At 31.6% G+C, this 22,084-nt stretch overlaps 2 protein-coding genes across 2 annotated transcripts; both read right to left on the bottom strand.

Moving 5' to 3' along the window:
• Nucleotides 1–538: 538 nt before the first annotated feature.
• LOC100022003 (olfactory receptor 10AG1-like) lies at nt 539–1,462 on the bottom strand. Its single transcript, XM_016422857.1, has one exon. The coding sequence runs from the start codon at nt 1,460–1,462 to the stop codon at nt 539–541; it is 924 nt and encodes a 307-aa protein (XP_016278343.1).
• A 16,880-nt stretch (nt 1,463–18,342) lies between these two features.
• On the bottom strand, nt 18,343–19,281 carry LOC100617288 (olfactory receptor 10AG1-like). Its single transcript, XM_003341503.2, has one exon. The coding sequence runs from the start codon at nt 19,279–19,281 to the stop codon at nt 18,343–18,345; it is 939 nt and encodes a 312-aa protein (XP_003341551.2).
• Between the last annotated feature and the right edge of the window lie 2,803 nt (nt 19,282–22,084).

Genomic DNA, 22,084 nt, shown 5'->3' with positions numbered 1-22,084 from the left:
AAATTCCTTATGGTTCTTAGAGAGCAAACTAAATATTAACCCCCAGCTTTTCTGCTATCTGTATTGCTCTCTAATTATTGACCACAAATTGAAGGTGCCAATAGCAAATCATGCTATAAAAATTGAGGTGTCAGATAATTATCAACATAAAGTGAATGAGAACTTTAATTTTAGCACTTGTGAATTTAAGGACTTGTATGGTTGACTTAATGATCCATGAAAATGTCTGCTTTGAGGATATTGGAAATAATTATTTATTTTATCATGGTTTATTCAGGTAATAACACTAGTTTTATCATATTGAATAAAGTCAGTTACCTAAAGGTAAAACTTTAAATATGCAATATTTAACCATCATTAACACAGACCCTTTCAGTCTTGGTAGGAAGGGGAAAAGCTTTTCCTCAGATTTTTAATAAAAAAATAATAAAAGGCAGGAAGCCTGTAAGGAAGGAGAATAAGAGATAGATTTCTGTAGGAAATAAGACAGAAAGGAAACATGGATCCCTAAGATCAACAATTCATTTCATTATCAAATTCATTTAAGTAACACTTTTCTCAGTGCCACAATGACATCCTTATTCCTCAGGCTATAAATAATGGGGTTAACTAGTGGGGTCATGGTTGTATACAAAAGTGAGAGCACCCTCTCAGTTGCTGCTGAATGACTGGTCTTTGTTCGCAAATGTGTCAGGATTGCAGTTACAAAGAATAAACTGACAACTGTCAGGTGGGAAGAACATGTTGAGAAAGCTTTAGACCTTCCTGTAGCTGATGGCATCTTCATGATAGTAGTGATGATTCTTATATAGGAATTGAGTATCAATATAAAGGGAATCATTCCAAAAAGCACAACATCAGCATAGACAGAAAGTTCATTCATAGATGTGTCTCCACAAGTCACTTCAAGTACTGGGTAAATATCACAAAAAACATTATTGAGTTTCATCGACTCACAGAAGGGCATAGAGAAAATCTGGTATGTCAGTCCTATCACAACTGGGATTCCAAGAATCCAGGAACCAACCACGAGTCCCATACACACATGGTGTCTCATGATGAGAAAATAGTACAAAGGCTTACAGATAGCCACATAACGGTCATATGCCATCACAGCTAGAAGGAAACATTCTGTAACTCCAAGAATAAGAAACAAGCAAAGTTGTACAGCACAGGCCCATAGAGAAATATTCCCATTGTGGGTCCAAAGGTCTGTCAGCATTCTGGGAACAGTGACAGATGCATAACATATTTCTAAGAAAGAAAAATTGCCAAGGAAATAGTACATAGGTGTTTGGAGAGATGGATCTGTTTTTGTTATTATAATGATAAGGCCATTTCCTAACAGGATGCTCAAGTATATGACTAAGAAAATTCCAAATAGAAATCCTTGTAGGTTGGGAAGGTCAGAAAATCCAAGGAGAATAAACTCTACCACCACGGTGAAATTTGTTCCTTCCATTTTTTTTCACATATTTCATTTGAAGATATAGTTCAAGAAAGAAAAGTCTCTTTCCTTCAACAGGCAGAGACTCTGTTTCTGTATAAAATGAGAATGTTGAACTACCTGATTCTTAAATACTTCTGCATCTAATCTTCCATGTTTAGGCTACCCACTGGTTCTAGTGTTAATTGCATATGCTCTTCTCCAGCTCTGGTATTGTATATCTTAAGAGTAGAAGCTTAGAGACAAGCTCTTTTCAAACTTGTAGGAAACATTCTCTAGAGAGCACATTCTCCCACATTGATTGTACTTTATTTGTAAAGTTGGCAAAGTCAGTAACTTAAGAGCTCTATGTTAAATATTTAATTCCCAACTTTCAAACAGAGTATCAAATGAGGTCCAAATATACTTACTGAAATGCCATCTCAAAATTTTTGGAACAAAATTCCCTGGGCAAAATGGTCACTCAGATACCCTGATCACCACTGGGGAAAGGAGATCACAAGGACATAGACATACATAAATATATAGAGAATATATGTGACTATAGAATATGCCCAGCGGAGCAATTTATGACTGCAATGCTCCAAGATTGATTTGCACTGCTCCCACTGGCCTTGGTTGTAAGATCTTCACCAGATACCACTCCACTGCTCACTGCTGTACATGCCTTGTCTGCAATCACCAATGCTTTGTAATTCTAGTTAGTTTGAAATCTTCAGTGACATTGAGATACATAGATATCGTCTTATTCTCAGTTCAGAGATCAACTTCCTTGATAGAGAAAATTGAAACAAAAGAGCATGAATAAGTCATTCAATATATCCATTATGGATTACCATCTTATTCATCTATGTTGTTGGTTATATATCTTTATATAGATATAGCTATATCTCCCTGATATTCTTTCAATGGTATAGATTTAAACTCAATTTTATTGCCATTTGTATTTCTCAGTAGATTTAGACCATTCTGAATATTAGGACATTTCATACAATTCATACAGGATTATACTTTCATTATATCTTTTCTTTCTATTGAATTATCTTCCTTACATTTCCTATTTAAAAGAAAAACAAAAAAAAATGCTTTCTACTAAGTTGGTTTTTGAGTGACTATGTACCCATTTTATTCAAGTAAGAATAAAGTAAGGAACATCTTTAAGAGCTAGAAGGAATTTCAGGAGCCATTTAACACAATTGGATCCTCAGGATAAAATTAAGCACTATACCATCTGAGACAAGTTTCCATCTAGCTGGACTACCAACAAAGGTAGTAGATAGTCTAGAGTCTGGAATTCCCGAGTTCATATCAGATCCCAGATATTGGTTATTTAACCTTATTTATTAACACACTCTGCTTTAATTTCCCCATTTCTGAAATGAAAATGATAATAAAACCTATCGTAGCAAATAAATAGTCAAATATATATTATATACATTCCCCAATGAATATTATATACATGTATACAAAGGGAGAGAAAAGGATACAGAAAGACCATTTATCTATAGTTGGTATTATGCCCCAAGATATGAGTAAGTCATAGAGAAAGAGGAAAGATTTTATGAACTCATTAAAACTAAAGGAAGAGAGCAGAGGGAATGATATATACCAATTATTATTATTATTATTATTATTGAAAATACTTCTATGAAATGAATTCAATTATAATTACAAGATTAATTATCCTTAACAACAATGTCTCAGGAAGACAAATGATAACACAGAATTTAATCATGATAAAATAGATCTGTGCGACTCTAGGTATGAAAGACTATATAAAGCATGCTCTATAACTCATATTCAAACATGCACTCACATTTGTAGATTGGAGTCCCTTAATAAAATTTTTAACTTCCAACTTTCATGGGTCAAGGAAATTCTGAGAATTATTTTGTTTTCTGTTTTCTTGTTTGTGTTTGTGTTCCACAACATGGATGTTTTCATGCCCTAAACAGTGTGCTTTCTTCTACTAATAATATGTTCTCTATCTTAATTAATCTTCCAAATTAATTAGTTTTTAAAAAATACAATGAATAAGTTTTTATTATGAACATTTCATTTAAAAATCCTCAAAACATCTGATATTTTCTTCCATAAATATATACACAATCAAAGGGAAATATGGGTTCAAACTAAGAAAGAATATGTAATGGGAAAATTGGAAGCAGGATAGGATCAGCAGCCTCAGGACAGGCAGCCACATTCCCCAGGTTGCATCCAGAAAGAGAGAGCCAACCTTCCTGAGTTCCAGCATCACCCTTCTTTGCAGCATTCCTGAATCTTTCTCTGCAGATCTCATGCATCTTTCCTCTGCAAACTTCATTTTCCCTACTAAACTTATCTTTTCCTCATAACACTACTAATATATATATATATATATATATATATATATATCAACATTAAAATTCTTTGCATCAGCAAAATTCTTTATAATTTTCCAAGTACTTTCTTAGTCATAATTTTCCTTTATTTATGATGTTTCTAAATTGGAAATTACCATTATAAAAATGAACCCAGTTGATGTTAGAGTGAATAATAGGACTTCTATCTAATAATAGGATCTAACCCAGAGAACTTAGATTAGAAGTTAACTACCTAGAAATACTCTTCAGTTTATAGAAATTGAAAGTGATAACAATGTTAGTTCATACTTACTTTTCCTGGGTGGGACAAAATTATATGCAACTCCTTCTTGCATTGATGAAGATGTGACATATATACATATAAAAATTAAATTTACCTAATAGTTAAAGTATATAAAGTTCTTTACATGAATGAATTCATCTCACTTTCATTACAGCCCTATTAATTTAAAGGCTCCAAAAGTCATACTGATTTTACCGATGAGAAGCATTCAGATTAATAAAATCATTAATTTTAATGAAATGATTTATTTTTAAGTTAAATGACTTTACTGATGTGTCTATGTATCAAGTTTAAGATGTATAATTCAATCCCAGAGCCTTACTTATTCACAGATCACTGATTTTTTTTTACTGTAAATAGCTCCCTTCATTAAACTTTATACTTTCTTTGACTCCATATTCATCTAGTCTCATTTGATCAAACCTTGCAACAGTGAACAACCTCTGATTTCAAAATAGAGATCTTTAAATAGAAAAGTTCTCTGCTCTGTTTATCTCTATAGGGACACCTCTTCTTCCATATCAATTTAAAAAAAAAAAAGGTAAATGTGAAATTAGGTCTTCTGGCACCAAGTCCAGGGCATCAATAGTATAGCTTAGTAAAAATAGAATAAGGAAGCTATGTATAGAACTATGACTCAGTTTCAAGTCAAGGGATCATGACTGCAATCTTGGCTCAGCCATAGGAGCAATCCATCTGCTTGCATTTTTTTAAATGAAACATGCTAAAAAAGTATTCACTGTGTTCCCTTTTATATAACATGGTAATAATGAGATTTATGATCACCTAATCAAGATTCTTTAGGGAAAATTAATTTATAAAAGGTCAAGAATATTAGTTTTTTTTTTAATTTTCAATAGCAATAATGACTGATTCTCTTCTGTTCCTTGGACAAATATCCTCACCTATCTGACCCACATTTTCTTTCTTTTATGTTGTCTCCATGGCAAATAGGATCTATCAAGACCTTCTCTTTAGATGATGAAAGATAGTTGAGTTGGAGTAGTAAGGCAGGGGCATTGGTTCATAAATTAGATTTTCTGGCAATAATAGTGGTGGTAAGTGGTAAGACTACCCCTCCATCAGACCATGATAAAAAAGACTTATGTGGAAGTGTAAAATCTAAGATATTATCATGAAATGAATTATATATATGTATATATATATATATATATATCTGAGCTCTGATATTAATGGCTTCTGCCACCCTTATCAAATAATTCCTTATTTTCAAACTTAGTCTGTTATTCCCTGAAATGAGAATACTAGAATGTATGACTTCAGTGACCCTTTTCAACTCCAAATGCCACAATCCATAATTCCTTGAATGTAAATTTGGCACATAGAACATACAAAATAAGTATTCCAAAATGAATTGAACTGTTGTATTCATGCTCCTTGTCTAGGAGTATATTGATCTATTCTATTCTGTTCTATACTATATCCATATCCATATCCTATATTCTTATTTAAGATCTAATCGAGGATGTGGTTTACCATGTTTTATATACCAGAGTTGAATGGGACAGTGATAAATGGTAGGTCTGCTATCTTTTATCTGTGTTTGTATGTATGTGTGAGGCCTTTCTCAAAGGCTTACATGAATTCTTTTAACATAGCTACTTATTATTGCTCTGCATTAGAAGTGAAAGAGAAGTATTGTCCTTTTGCAAATATCTAAGCATCATAAAGATGGAAGGAATTTTCTTTTCTTATTTAATGCAAATGCTGTTTAGGGAAAAAATAGTAATGTAACTGGGGGTTGGGGGAAGTTCCTGCAAGGAAACCTGGAGCCGAATTCCAGAAAGGGAGATGAATCAATAGGGATGCTGAAAGAAAGAGAGTTCCAATGAAGTGCAATAAGCCACCCAGAAGGGGACGGGAGATAGTTTGGGCATAATCGAGCAGACAAGTTGGAAAATAAACCGAATTGTTTTATAGTGGGAAGCAGCATTCTTCATATGATAAATGGTCAAAAAGTATGAACAGGAAGTTTTTAGAAGAAGAAATCAACACTTTCAATAATCACATTAAAATGCTCTAAATCCATAGTGATTAAATAAATTAGTATTATTTAATTCTTTTATTTTAACCCTTACCTTCCATCTTAGGATCAATACTATGTATTGGTTCCAAGTCAGAAGAGTAGTAAGGGCTAAGAAATGGAGGTTAAGTGACTTGCCCAGGATCACGCAACTGGGAAGTGTCTGAGTCCAGTTCTGAACACAGGAACTCTGATATCTAGACCTGGCTCTCAATCCACTGAGCTACCCAGCTGCCCCCTTTATTTATTTCTTGAGAAGGATGATATTGGGGAAATATGGAGAAAGTGAATGCTTAAAATAAATGTTCATGAATCTATTTTTTAAATTACTGACAATTCTGGTTTATTAAATTTGCTATTGGCATATGTAGCTTAAAAATGAAGAAGTAATATAAACGAATTTGAAGGTCTGAGGCAGGGGTAGGGGGTTATTAGAAAAATGCTGAAAGTTCTAATAAGCAGATATGAACAGTTCCAGACTTCATCCTGGATCTATGAGTTAGAAGCAGTGGACAAAGAAATGGCCCCTAAGAACTTATAATGTAAATATGTCTTTATGGATATGCCAGGATTCTATTAAAGTAAAAAGGAGGAATGGATGCTCATCAAAAACAATTAGAAATAGAGGTACAGGCAGGCTATATAATAGATGGAGGTTTCTGATGAGCTAAAATCAGTTGTCTAAGCAAGATTCAATGAGATCAAGGTACTTCTAGCTCAGAGATGAAAGAAGACCAGGAAGTATGTGTAACAAAGAAGATGATGGAAATGCAAGTGATAAACAAAATATCTCCAGGCTATAACTTAAACTACAATAATATAAATAAGGAAAATTTCCATTGGGAAAATGTAAAGCTTTAAACTTATGTACATAAATACCACTTTCAATTAAAACAAGAGAGGAATATAAAAACTAAATGGCACATAACAAAAACAACAAAAATAGTGAACAATTATATAGTCAATACTATGTGCCAGAAACTATTCTAAGTACTTTAAAAATGCAATTCCATCTGACCTTCCCAATAATCCTGGGAAGTATATACTATTATGATCATTTTAGAAATAAGGAAACTGAAGCCTTGTACACTGTGTAAGCACTCAGGATATATTATACATATTTCATTTTGAATTATTTTGGATTCTTTTGAAAATGAAGTAAATGTGACTTTATTGAAGTCCTCTTTTCAATGGAGTCCTAAAACCCTCCCTTCCTATAATACCTGAGTGTAAAATTAAGGATTTTTCTCTCCCATGATGCAAATATACACATTAAAACTCTCATTGTGAGTTGTTAGGAAATAGAATATTAGTTGAATATTATTTCTCCAGGAGATGTATTTCCAAGAAAATGTTCTTTGCCAGTAGTCTATATATCTGAACTTTCAAAATTGGGGATACTCCTAATCTAAACCAAAGGTTGTCCAATAAATCCACCCTCTGTTTCCAGAAGACCAGATTCTCAGATTATACTACATAGAAAATTTTATTCATCTAACAAGGATTTTAATGATCAAGAATGCTATTGTACAAGAATTTCCTGCTTAAACCAATAGTATAACAAGTCCATCTAGATCCTGTATATTTCTCTATGATAACCATTCCAATTATTACTGCTAGTATAATTGAAAAATATGCAAAGAAGGCTATATTTTCTCTGTCCGCTTGCTTGTTCTCATGAGAAAAGGATGAAAGGAAACCAAGAAATCTCAGACCTTATGTATTTGAATGACATAAACAACTCCAACGTGCTTCAATTCTAAAGTCAATAAGAGCATATGAAGTACATGAGGAATACAGAAGCTTAAAGAGCTAATTCTCAGTTTCTCCTACATCTTCAAAATCTCCAGAATAATTTTAGTAGAAAAGAGATGGGGAATCCATAAATAATTGAGTATCACTGTGGGTTTGTAGATTATTTTGTAGGACAATCAAAAATGTCATTCACCACTAAAGTATATTTGTACAGTGAAATGTTTTTTTCTTCTGATTTTAACTGACTGATAGCGTGAAAAGGTAAATATTTCAAAGGTAATAACAAGAATACCAGATAAATTTCTGAGCTATGTGGAGCTTCACACTAGAAATCAACATTTATCATTCATGCCAATTCAAACCATCAATTTTTTTTTCTGAATAAACCCCTTGTACTTAATCAGACAATGATTTGAAATTGCTATTCAATAACTCGATCCTACTAAAAAGGAAGTTTTGAGCTTTGGGTAAATCTGAAGTATTCTCCTGTAGTTATGGTGTTCTTCTTTCCTGTGAAATGGAAATAATGAGGGCTACCTGTGGTAATATGTAGAAGACAAAATACTGCCATTCAGTTTTTCCTCTCTCTGAATTGCCATCGAATTATCATGTCTATAAAATATGAAGTGACTAGACTAATGCTTATTACAATAATAATCAAGGCATCAATTGAAGTAGATTTTATTTAAAATAAAGTATTTATGATCAAACTTCATTTTTAAATTACAAATATATTTTATTTTACTAATTGCATGTAATAACAAATTTCCAAATAACATTTATAAAATTATATGATTGAAATTTATCTCTCTCCCTCCCTTTCTTCCCTCATCTAGGGGTTGGCAAGCAATTCAATCTGGGTCATACATGCAAAACATATTTCTGTACTGACATAATCAAAACAAAATTTTTAATAGTCTAAGTTTTTAAAAGGTCATAAGTAATTCATAACATCTGTGTAGATTATTCAAGTAATGACAATGGCTGTCCATCTGGCATTGAGAAAAATACTTTACTAAATAAAGACATTTTAATATGCAATAAAATATCTTCTCTGGTGGCAAACAGATATACCTTATATCATTTTAAGAAAAAGGAAAGGCTACTTGGAATGATTTTTTTTCTAGAAATGCTAAAGGTTCAAAATATTGGTAAAAGGGGGAAAGATAAGTTTGAAATAAAATAAGACAAGTGGAAAAGAAGTTCGGCTCAACAAATTCAACAATTCATTTAATTATCCTCTCATTTAATTAATAATTTCCTTAATACCAAAATGACATCTTTGTTTCTCAGGCTATAAATCATGGGATTAACCAGTGGAGTCACAGTGGTATATAAAATAGAAAGCTCCCTCTCAGGGACTATGCAATGGCTGGACTTGGTTTGCAAATGTGTCATGATTGCAGTTACAAAGAATAAACTGACAACAACAAGGTGGGAGGAGCAAGTTGAGAATGCTTTGGACTTTCCCATAGTTGAGGGGAACTTTAATATGGTTGTGATGATTTTGATGTAAGAATTAAGTATTAATATAAAGGGAATCATGGCAAAAAGCACAACATCAGCATAGACAGAAAGCTCACTCATAGAGGTGTCTCCACAAGACGCCTGCAGTACTGGATAAACATCACAGAAAACCTGATTGATTTTAGTAGGTCCACAAAAGGGCATAGAAAATATCTGATATTTTCTATGATCACAACTGGGATGGCAGTGATCCACAATCCAATCACAAGTGAAATACCCAACTGTTGTCTCATGATGACAAGATAGTACAGAGGCTTACAAATGGCTACATAGCAGCCATATGCCATCACTGCCAGAAGGAAGCATTCAGTTATTCCAAAAATCAGAAAGAAACAAAGTTGTGAGGCACGGGCCAACAGAGATATATTGTCATTGTGAGTCCATAGATCTATCAGCATTCTTGGAACAGTGACTGATGCATAAATATTTCCAAGAAAGAAAAACTCCCAAGGAAATACTACATTGGGGTTTGGAGGGAAAGATCTGTCTTAGTAATTAAAATTATGAGACCATTTCCTATAAGAATACTCTATACATGACCAAAAAATCCCAAACAGAAATTCTTGGATGTTAGGAAGGTCAGAAAATCCTAGGAGGTAAAAGTCCACTTTATCAGTCAGATTTCCTCGATTCATTTTTAAAATGTACTCAGTTTAGAATAGACATGCCAATTTTCTTTACTAAATTTAGGATTCTTGTTAAAATGAAGTTGTTAGATTAGATCATTTATAGTCTTCTATCTCTCATGTTCTACATCTTAAATTTCCCTTTGGGTCTAGCTTAATGCATTTTAAGTTCTTCCTGTTCTGAAATCATTTTAATGTAATAATAGAGGGGCAAATCCACTGCTTCCAATTTTCAGAGGACTTACTCACATTCTAGGTACTATATGATCACAGATGCCTAACACTACAGTTAAATGGCTTCTAATGAATTGTTTATCTTTTAAATGAAAGCCCCAAATAAAAATATAGTATTTATTTTGCCTTATCATGTGCTAGGTATGACACTGCATGATGGTAATATGAACATAAGCAAATAGAAAGAAAGCTAGAGGTTGTCATTTTAATAAGGCAAAATAAAAGACATTTTCTGAAATTATTACATAATGCTACATAATACATCTTTATCATAGACCGTGGGTCATTGTCCCACAATTACGCTTAGTAGCCCTGAATGAAGTCACCATTAGGGAGGTGTCATACACATGTAGACACTTGAATATATTTATCTATTGGAGTGTTGGGTGAAGGAGGACATGCTTCTGATTCTTCAGTATTGTTGATGTCCTTGCATGGCTCCAATTGTTCTTAGTCCTTCTATCAACTCTAGATGTTTATTCAATGAAGACAGGTGGGCACTAATTCATCTCTAGTCGTCTCTTTTCATATTCCAGTTTAGATGAAGTTCTCAGCAACTTGGAGCTCTGCCAATGCTCTCTCCTTCCTCAATCAAAAGACATTCTCCTTGGGAGAGAAAGCAAAATAAAATAACTAGAAATCAGCTATGCACTTCATGGTATGGTATCATTTCCATATCCACTCATAATTTCTGTCTGAAGTATATATAGGTCTTCCATGATCTTTCCCCATTATAACTTGAATCTCCACTTTTATTACTCTTCATCTTCCTTGTCAGGTTCCCTTATTCTAAGCTCAATTATTTAGCGCACTTCACTAATCTATCAGAGCCAAGTCATATTTTGTTTTCATCCTCTATTAACTTCTCTTTCTATTTCCTGCTATAATTTTTTTTTCAAATCAATTTACTAGCAATTTCCTTCATATCCACCTGGGGTCCTGAAGACAATTCAGAATCACAGATTCTGGCTTGGAAGGTACTTCAATTGGCCATGTGTTCCATTTGAAGTGTCAAGATAGAATACACACTACAGGATAATAGGCAAGTGACCATCGAGCTGCTGCTTAAAATATGTCATGAGGGGAAAATCATCCCTTTAAAGATTAAAAGCATTGTACTTTTGGAAAGACTTAATGAGTTGTAAATTTTGTTGTTTTTTTATTTGTTTGTTTGTTTTGTTTTTCCCTGATATTGGACTTAACTTTGAATACTGTCATTTTTTACCCTGGATTTCAGTATATATAGCTTTCCTCTTTCTCTAACATAAAGTTTAAAACTTGTTATCTTTACCCAAAGCTGTCCATCATTTCCAACCAAACAAACATTTACTCCATTGCTGAAATAAAAGTCAGAATACAATTTTCCCTTAATTGTTCCTTCATCTTCGGAGGATGAAAATATTTTTTAAAAATGTGAAGACATTAATATGCTCTTTTTCTTAACAAAGAAAAAGGTATCAAATATCCAAATAACTAAAATTCATTTTCTTTGTTATATCATATTTCAGTGCTTGTCTTGTTATTATATTTACCAAATTCATCATCCATTTTGAAAGAATCTCTATGTGTCTGTCTCTTACTCTTTCTGTCACTGTCTTTCTCATCTCACATTCTCAGCATACTTAACAAAATTTAAGGGAATGTGTGGGAATGATTAGAAGGTATAAGTGGCAATTTTTAAAATAAATTTCTATTTGCTAATGTTATTTTTCTTCCTTTTGTAGGACAATTGTGAAGTTCCTCTTTTTACATTATAGTTATGACAGAGATGTTGTATAGTTTCCAGTCTGTCTTTTCTCAATCTGACCAATCTGTACTAGGTTTTTGATATAAACAATGCTTTTCTGGGCATGCTACTCAGATATTGAAAGTGATTCCACAATTCTCCAAATGCTTCAAAGCTCACAATCTTCTTCTGATCAAGGAAAACAAAGGGTAAAGAAGATATTAAGACCCAGAAAATGACCATCATCATTAATACTTGCATAACCTATAAGAAGAAGTTGTTACTGAGTTAATTTTTATTTTTTTAAACCCTTACTTTCCATCTTGGAATCAATACTGTGATCCAAGGCAGTTCCAAGGCAGAAGAGTGGTAAGGGCTAGACAAAGGGGGTTAAGTGACTTGCACAGAGTCACACAGCTGGGAGGTGTCTGAGGTCAGATTTGAACCTAGGACCTCCCATCTCTAGACCTGGCTCTCAATCCACTGAGCTACCCAGTTGCTGCCTTGATATATATATTTTTTTGTTTCCAAAGATGTGAGCGAGAAAGAGCAAAATGTTGTTAGAATAGGTATCTTTTATAATATCTGCTTAGAAGAAACTTCAATAAAACAAAGAAATAACTCCAAAGCAGAATGAAAATGTTTGGATCAGTTACTGAAACATCAAATTTGATTTTTGGCCTATTTTTGCTTATTGTTTTGCTTTTTTTTTTTAATAAAAAATCCTGACTTGACGAACAGAGACATTGTCATAAGAAACATAACTTGGACCCTCTCCATAGTTGGTATATGGTATCCAGAGTTTCATAAACAATACATCAGGAATCTATTTTTTAAATATGCCTCAATCTTTTAAACTTACTTAATGTCAGTGAAAATTTGCTCAAAAATATCAAGCTATATGGACTAAGCTGGCTATTTCTTTTTATGTGTTTTTCTATGTGTATGTGTGTAGAAAAATTCAACAAGTGTATATGTGTAAAACTATAGAAGGTAATCAGCTAAGAGTCTCAAAGTGAGAAAGCATTTTTATTTATTTGAAAATCATATGGAAAAAAATATGGATCTTAATCTCTTCTGATGAGAAAGCAGTACTACAAAGAAATAAATGTAACTGGTTCCTAAAGTTAATGCATAACCCTTCTCACACACTATATTTATATTTTTAGTTGATATATTTATTTTCTCAATTTTCAGGAAATCATAAATTATTTAAGTGTTTACTGGAGTTGGGAGAGAGTTGAGACCTTTGATTTTATTGGAGGAAAGAACTCATAGTGAGCATGCTACCTCTATTTATACACAATATCAATACCAAAAAATAAATATTTGATTCAGAGTCAATAAAGCATCTAGAGATCAACTAGATTCATACAAACACACACACACACACACAATCTCATGTCACAAAAGTTGAAGATGATGTAATGAAATAAATTGTATTGACCTTCCTTGAATGGGGCTAAATCATATTCAGCTACTTCTTATTTTGGTGTTTATATTTAAAATAATAACAACTGTCACTTCCTGAGTACCTGAAGTTTTTCCAAAGTTCTTCACACCCATGAGCTAATTTGAAATTTACAATGACTCTATGGATTTAAGATGTATAGATTTCATCTCTATTTTACAGATGATAAAAATGAGGCTTACTATAATTTTGGTAACAACAAAAAATCCATCAAGTGGAAATTAAATGACTTAACTGTAGTGGATTCAGCAATAGGTATCATATTTGAAATCAAAACTCCCTTTTTCCCAAAACAAATTGATAAGTGAAGCCTCTGTTCCCTGTGTTTAAATCATTCTCATACATTGGAGTTCAAAATAGACACCTTTATGTAGAAAACAGTCCTTCCATTCTTAAATCCATGGAGACATGTTCCCTCCCAGGTCACTGAGAAAAACAAAAACAACTTTCAAGTGATAAATTAGATCTTCTGGCAAGAAGTTCAAAGTTATATAAAAATGGTAGGCTCATGAAACTTTGTGGCCTAGTGCAAAGAGCTATAGTATTAGAGGAAGGGACCCTTACATGCTAGCTTTTCCTTGCCAAGAAATAGCTATATGATCTTTTATATTTTGCAGAAGAGTAGCCACACTAAGTAGTAATTCTTGTCCCCTTCTGCAAAATAGTCATAATGAGACTCATGATCACAATTCCTTACTATTTGGATGTACGATTAAAATTCTCTGGAGTCTGCATATTAATTCACAATTATTTATTAAATAGTGAAAAGCAGGTTGGAGAAAAATAGCACATAGTCCCATGGCCTGTTGCCTAGCTAACAGAGCTTACTGCTCACTTTGTATCTCCATTTACTCCTGCTGCTTGATCAGCCCAGACCTTTGAGCTTGCTTTATCCATAGTGTATCCCCCAACTCTGCGAGAGCACTTATTCTGGGTCTCTCTGACTGGACAGACTTAACTTCAGCCCATTTAAGAGGCCAGTCTTATGGACTTGAGACAAGAAGCAAGCATCATGTGGGACAAGAGGCAAGCATTTTCCCAGCAGCCAGGAGTCACCTAGAAAAGGAGCCAAGCATCTGCTAGGAAGCCAGGAGGATAATGGCATCCACCCAGAGTGCTCATGTGTTCCCCTTACACAAATAATCCTCAGGCCTTGTTTTTAACCCATTTGAGAGATGGGAACTGAACAGAAACCCAATTCACTAGAGAACGGTTATGAAATTCTATATGAAACTTTCATTTTGAAATCCTGACTCATCTTAATGTAACAAGAAAAGCAGCACAAACTGAAGTTCAATTCTCACAGGGAGAAAGAACTTTGTAAAAAGTCAGCTCTTCCTGAGTAATATTTTATATCCTTTATCTTATTATTATATCCTTTATATCTCTCAAAATGTTGAAATATCCTTCTAAAATGTTTGGACATCTTAAAAATTGAAGGCATCCCCACCATTTTGATGTTCAGGTATTATTTAGTAAAGAAATATGGACAAAATTCTGGGGGAGAAATTTTGGGTATGGATTTTAGGTAAGGATGTTATATTATTTATTGTTCCTTCTTTTAAAACAGTAATTGAATGTATTTATTTCATTCTTTTGAATAGCAACTCCAACTGTTTTGGAGTAGTGACTTGCTTTTCTGCAATTTTTCTCCATTATTATCATAGGCAGTTTTTCAGTGCTCTTAGCATATTATGAGAAATAAAGTTCTTAATTCAATAGAAATGGTTCAGATATTAGAAAATGAGTATAAATCTCAGACTTAATGTGTGAATAATTTCAGAATAAACAGTTATTAAGTTGCTCATGTCTTTATTTGAGAGTCAGAGAGAGGGATAAGGAAGTTTTCCTTTAAAAAATTTAGACATCTTAAACATGTAAAAGATTCTCATCATTTTCATATTCTGGGTGCTATTTAGGGAAGAAATATGAGCAAATTTTATTGGGAGAAAATTAATTTGTGGAATGGGCTTTAGGCAGGAATATGAGAGAATAGGTAAGAAATAATGAAAAACAAAAAGTCATTCATAATGAAATTGGAGAAAATTTGGGAACAATTAAAGAAGAATGATGAGCTAATTTGAAGACATATTTGAATATCTATGATATTAGATAAGATTGTAAAGATTTTTTTGGGTGCATTTATGAACAGGGACTCTAGACCTTGAGATAATCTTAACATTCTTCCTCTGAATGTCTTTTTTTTCATTGCATTTTCCCCAACTTTATTTCAGTCCATCTTCAACTCAACAAGTTCTTTGGAAATAGCCTCTTCTCCAAATATATTCATTAGTTTCTAAGCTTTTTCCTTCTACACCATTCATAATCTACTTCCACCATATGCATCACTTATCAAGCTCCACTTAAAAAAAAAACAAAAAAAACTAAAGCATCTAAAATCTGTTTCCTTAATAGATGTGTATATGGAATGAAAAACATTGGTGATTTATGAAACAAAGTTTATTTATCTATGACCTTTTAATAAATGTCTCTCTGACCCTCTGCAGATGACAAACAAAAGACAGAAACAAACTATTTTTAAAAATAAACAAACGGACATCTGTGGAAGATTAAGGACCCAAAAGATCAAAGGAAGTAAGAGGAGACTGAATTGGAGAGAGTCTCTTTATGAAGCTGGCCTATCCTTTCTTACACTTCCCCATCTACTCTATTTTTATGAAAAAGCCAAGAGACATGCTAGTGCAAATAGACCTCAGTCATTGGCTACTCAGCCAAGGAGAAATCACATAAAATATCAGAGTTTTATCTGTGAGTGAAAAGAGTGTTGGCTTCCTTGCTTCCAAATTTTCTCTTCCCTGACTTAGCATATTTATTCTATATAGGAAATTACTAGTTGAAAAAAAATAATTCCAACAAACATTTATTAAATACCTCATTTTTATCAGTTACTGTGATAGCTGTTAAAGATGAAAAAGTTTTTTTTTTTAAATGAAGCAAATGTTACCTTAGTAGGTTTTATGAAAATGTTTGTTGGATTAGTAGGAAATGAGAAAAACTTCAACTAAATGAGAAATAAATCATTTTATTAATTTGAATGGATTAATCATATGGAACCATAATAAAGAATGTATTTTTAATTGGACTCAAAATACTAGGAAACATCTGAAATATTTTTTTCAGATTCCCCCTATATGGAATATTATAAAGATAAAGATAAAAAACTAAGGACCAAGAAAATGGATTAAGGGTCATAAACAAATATAAAGTAGCAAATCAATCTCTATTTAGGACCACTGCTTCCCCCAATTACTGAAGGGATGACAGTTTTGACCAACCTATATTTACCCTTTTCTTACTAATTTGGGCTATGTTTTACATGGCTTGAGGAAAATGGTTAAAATAATAATTAAAATGTTAAAATCATGTGAATATTCTGCTATTCATTAAAGGAAATATTATAATATATTATATATGTATATATGTGCAGAGGGACAGAGAGACATATATATACAATATAATAAAATAAAAACATAAAAATATTATTTTTATTTTATGAAATATTTCTATAAATTTCAATTCAAATTATCTTATAAAATATGCTTAAAACTGTAGGAGGGTTATATGAGGTTTTACTTTTTCCCTCTGAGAATAATAACTGAATTAAATGTGAATAAAAATTAAATTAATATAAACATTTTACCTGGATAATAGATACAAATGAAAAATCATGGGGGAAAACATACTGGCAAAGCTGTTGAATTATTAGACATTCATAAACTAATTGGTTTTTTCATACCATAAGAATCTGTAGATGAGGTATAATCTCTGTGAACAGGGAACCCAGTATTAAAATGTAGTAAAAACAATTCCTTTTTTTGTCAGAATTATTTGTTTTGGACAAGAGACTATTGCAGAGAAAATGAAAATATTTCTTCATCAATCAGCAACAGCATCTTCATCCTTTGGCACCATCCATGACTATTTGACAGGAATATTTATAAGGAGATTTATACTCAGATTTTGATTGCAATGCAAAAAGTTACAGGCCCTTCTAAATTGATCGTTTAGAAAACATTATGCTAGAAACTATTTTACTGGATATTAATGAAATGCCACTATCTTTTGTTATTTAGGAGTCTCACAGAATGATGTTTAATAAATAAATTCAAATTTCAAATTTTATAATAAGGTTCCCACTATTAATTCACAAAGGCTTTTGTGTAACATATTTTTAATATTCCTTTTTTAAAATTTATATTCCTTCTTAGTATGTTAAGTTACATGGAAACATTTGTAATATAGTATCTTTTAATTAAATATGATAAACTAAATGATCAAAATCACTTGGCCTCTTCACATCAGGATTTGGAAAGAGTCAAGTATTTTTTTTTTCAAAACTTAGGCCAAATTTTATTAGGGGAAAATGACTATATTTTTATTGTTGACATTATTAATGGAAAATTAAGTCTACAAGTGACAAAGAATATAATAATGTAACAAAGGTTCCAGTGGTCAAAAATTCTGCAAAGAGTTCAAAGAATGAAACCTTTTAACAGTTGGAAGTTGCCATCTTGAAATGGAAATAGGTGGATTTAATTTATTCAATATATTGGATATTGCCTCATTTAAAGCTGGATTATTTAGATTTTTAAAATATGTTTTATTTCACATCAAAAGGGAATATAAACTTCTAAAAGTAAAATCTCCTAGATAACATGGTTTTGCAATTTAATGAAAGAGTCACTGTTGACAGCTTATAGAGAATAGAAAGGGTTATCTCAATAATTTGAAATTACTTACATAAAATAATTCATAAAGTCTCCACTGCATATGTAGAGTAGAACTGAAACAAATGGAGAAGGAAACTGGATAGTTTAGTCAAAAATTGTTTTCTAATATGGCTCATCAAGATAACAATTTTTTAATTGATATTATGAAATCCTTGTTTCTTAGGCTGTATATCATAGGATTAAACAATGGAGTAACAATAGTATAAAAAAGGGAAAACACTTTTCCTGTTCCTCTTGAATGATTAGACTTGGGTTGAAAGTATGAAATGAAAGCAGAAATAAAGAATAAGCTGACAACAATTAGGTGAGATGAACATGTGGAAAAAGCTTTGGATCTCCCCAACTCTGATGGAAGCCTTAGGATTGTAGTGATGATCCTGATATATGAATTAAGTATCAAGACAAAAGGAACCACACCAAACAGCAAAGCATCAGCATAAAATGTAATTTCATTCATAGTTGTGTCCCCACAGGCTAGCTTCAGTAGTGGGGGGAAGTCACAGAAAACATGATCAAGTTTGTTTGAATCACAGAAGGTCAATGAAAATAACTGGTATACCTGTCCTATCTGAATTGGAATTCCACTAATCCAGGCACCCAAAACAAGTTGGACACATGTCTTGTGATTCATTATGAGAGGATAGTATAAGGGCTTACAAATGGCAACATAACGGTCATATGCCATCACAGTCAGTAGTAAACACTCTGTAACTCCAAGAATGAGAAAAAAACATAATTGAATAGCACAAGCCAGTAAAGAAATATCTCTGTTCTTGTTCCAAAAGTCTTTTAGCATTCTGGGAAGAGTCACTGATGTATAGCAGATTTCCAAGAAGGAAAAGTTCCCAAGGAAAAAATACATGGGGATTTGAAGAGCTTGATCAAACTTGATTATTAGAATGATAAGACCATTTCCTATTAAGATACTTGTGTAGATGATTAAGAAAATACAAAAGAGTAATGATTTTATGTTAGATTGGTCAGAAAATCCCAGGAGAATAAATATGTCCACTTCAGAAAAATTTACTTTGATAATTTTGTCTGTTGATTCCATCTATTGGAAAAAAATGAATAAAAAATATTCAGTTTGTTCTCCCTGAGGTTCAGTTTCATCTTCTATAAAATCAAAGAAGTGAATGACATATATTTATGTTCCCTTCAATTTATTATATATTCTAAAGTCAATATCACTGCTGATATTCTTCTTTTCTTTAATATGATACATTCACCACACACATATCTAATTCCATCATTTAATATTATGTATTTTAAGTTTTCATCTATAACTGAAAACATACCCTATTGTATTCTCTTCCTTCATAATTCTAGTATTTTATAGTCTAATGGTTGCATTTTAAAAATACCTTTCCTAGACATAGTTGACATACAGTACTCTATGTGCATACATCTTGTTTAAAATAGATTACTTTAAAATACTAAAATACTTTAATTCAAAAGTAAACCATGTGACAAATAATATAAACAACAACAAAATTACAAAATAAAATAAACAAACATAACAGTAGTATCATCCACATATAAGATCTGTTTCTAAAGAATTTGATCACATTTGTCAGGCTATAACTTTTTTCTAACCATTTTGAAAAATAGGAGACAATTATGTGAGAAAAGTAATTAAATTTATTTTACCATGGCCTACTCATCCCATAGTAACAGACCTTGAGATCTGGAAAGGGCTTCAGAGACTAATATAGGGATTGTCAAATTTTACTGTGTTATGTAAGCCAATGACCACTTGGTAAAAACTTGGACCTCTTCTCATATTTAGGTAAACAAAATGAAAAATATGTCATTACAACTGAAACTCATTTTATTAAAATATTATTCTCAAAATTTGGTAAAATAATTCTAGAAGTTCTTCCTGCCCCACCTTGGGTATACGTATATATATATATATATATATATATATATATATATATATATATATATATATATATATATATATATATATATATATATATATATATATATATATATATATAAGATATCTCTATAACATTAACTTAAGTACATCATCCATTGTTTGGTTAAAGAATTTCCAGCAGAGCTTTCTTTCAAGGGAAGTTTTTTTTCCTTTATATTGAGGCTAATATGGTATCTGTAGGTGTGTCTTTATCTCTCTTTTTGTTTCTATGTCTCTGTCTTTTTTCTGGTAATAGCTACTCTTAATTTTATTAAAATATTCAAAATCAAACTGAATTATATGTTATGTTTGTGCAAATATTTGGAAACAGTTACCTGATATATTAGGAAAATTTTTTGACTATTCAATAAAAAATAATATACTTTGTCTTCTTTGAGTTCTAAACTTTCATGGTTTTTAAGTATAATAGCTCTCTACTGTACTCATCTCTTTAAAGAAATATCTAGAGAGACAGACAAAGGGAAAAAAACTTATAGATAGAAAGATATGTAGATAGATGATAAATTCTCTTCTATTCAAAAATTTTCATTTAAAATTAGAGAATTTCTTTCTTAAGGATTCCTATGAATTTGGGGGTGCATCCTACTTCTACTATTTTATTATTTAGCACTAACCCTATTCTTTCCCTTAATTATTTTAATTTTCCTTTCTAAAATTTAAGGGATATCTCATTCTCAACATTCCATTATTTATTTATTACAACATCTAAAATAAAGTGATTACCATTTAACTCCTTTGTTTACATTATTCCATCCCCACAATTTGTTATGTTCATGATTATCATATAATGGATAATAATCCTTTTTAAACTCTTTTATTCTTTAGTAGGGCAGGGTTGTTATCTGCTCAAGTCATTCAATTATTGAATTCTCTACATTTTTTCCATAGAAAAATATTCTAGTAAAGATCTTAGTAACTGAGTTCCTGTCATGAATTCTATGCCCTATCCATATTCCAGAATTATCATCTATCTTCTATTTGTTTAAATCCTCATCTATTTTTCGCATTAAAGGTTATACCTTAAAGAGGTTAACATAACATAAGCAAGATAAAAGCTTTTTATTGTAAATAAAATGTTGGATATTTTATGTTATTTAAAAAATTAATCATAGAAGTACATTTTATTATTTAGAAAAAAAGAGAAAAATGAAAACTGAAAATGACTGAATGGATTATGGTTTATAATTAGAATGAAATATTATTGCCCTTTTAGAAAAGATGAAATATAAAACATTGAAAACCATGGAAAATTTCAATCAACCCTGACAAAGGAATGGAAATCTAGTAAAATATCCACAATTACAGAAATTACACAAAGGAAAATGATACTATTGAGCATTCATATATATTAAATTCTTTGAAAATATTATTTTGATGACAAGATAGGGAAGTGTAATCCCTTTATTGATATAGAGTTTGATGGAATGAGACTAATTTTGCTCATGCATGAAAATTGTATTGACATTACATTTGGGGAAAATGTTTTTTAATTGCTGATGAAGTAAATCCAAAAAATCCATCATTTCTCTATTTATCTCTTTATCTATCTCTGATTTTTGTTGATGGTGAAATTAGTGTTATGTACAACATATGGTCATTTTAAATGTTGTCTTCACTCGCTGAAGCTTCTGTTGTAATAGAAAAATCCTTAAATATAATAAAAGGGAGAAAAACAATTGTGACAACAAATATGAAAACCATCCTTCTTAGATCTCCACTTCTGATCAGAGGAAACAGTTATTCTTCATCAACTTATCACTAGCCTCGACCCATTAGTTTTATTTTCATTTATATTATTGAAGTCATTATTCATATTTTTCTCATATTTATTCATGACTTTTTCTGGAATTTTTACTATACAAATTTACCATTACTTACAATCCTATCCAAAACACCAGAAGCAAGTATTTAA

The sequence above is a fragment of the Monodelphis domestica genome, chromosome 6 (assembly GCF_027887165.1).
Source record: "Monodelphis domestica isolate mMonDom1 chromosome 6, mMonDom1.pri, whole genome shotgun sequence".
Taxonomy (NCBI): Eukaryota; Metazoa; Chordata; class Mammalia; order Didelphimorphia; family Didelphidae; genus Monodelphis; species Monodelphis domestica.
Note: the sequence above shows the minus strand (reverse complement) of the source record. Positions and strands in the feature narration are given on the sequence as shown.

What these genes read in the sequence shown, in the direction of transcription:
- LOC100617288 (XM_003341503.2), bottom strand. Translation starts at nt 19,281, where the DNA reads ATGGAATCAACAGACAAAATTATCAAAGTAAATTTTTCTGAAGTGGAC.
- LOC100022003 (XM_016422857.1), bottom strand. Translation starts at nt 1,462, where the DNA reads ATGGAAGGAACAAATTTCACCGTGGTGGTAGAGTTTATTCTCCTTGGA.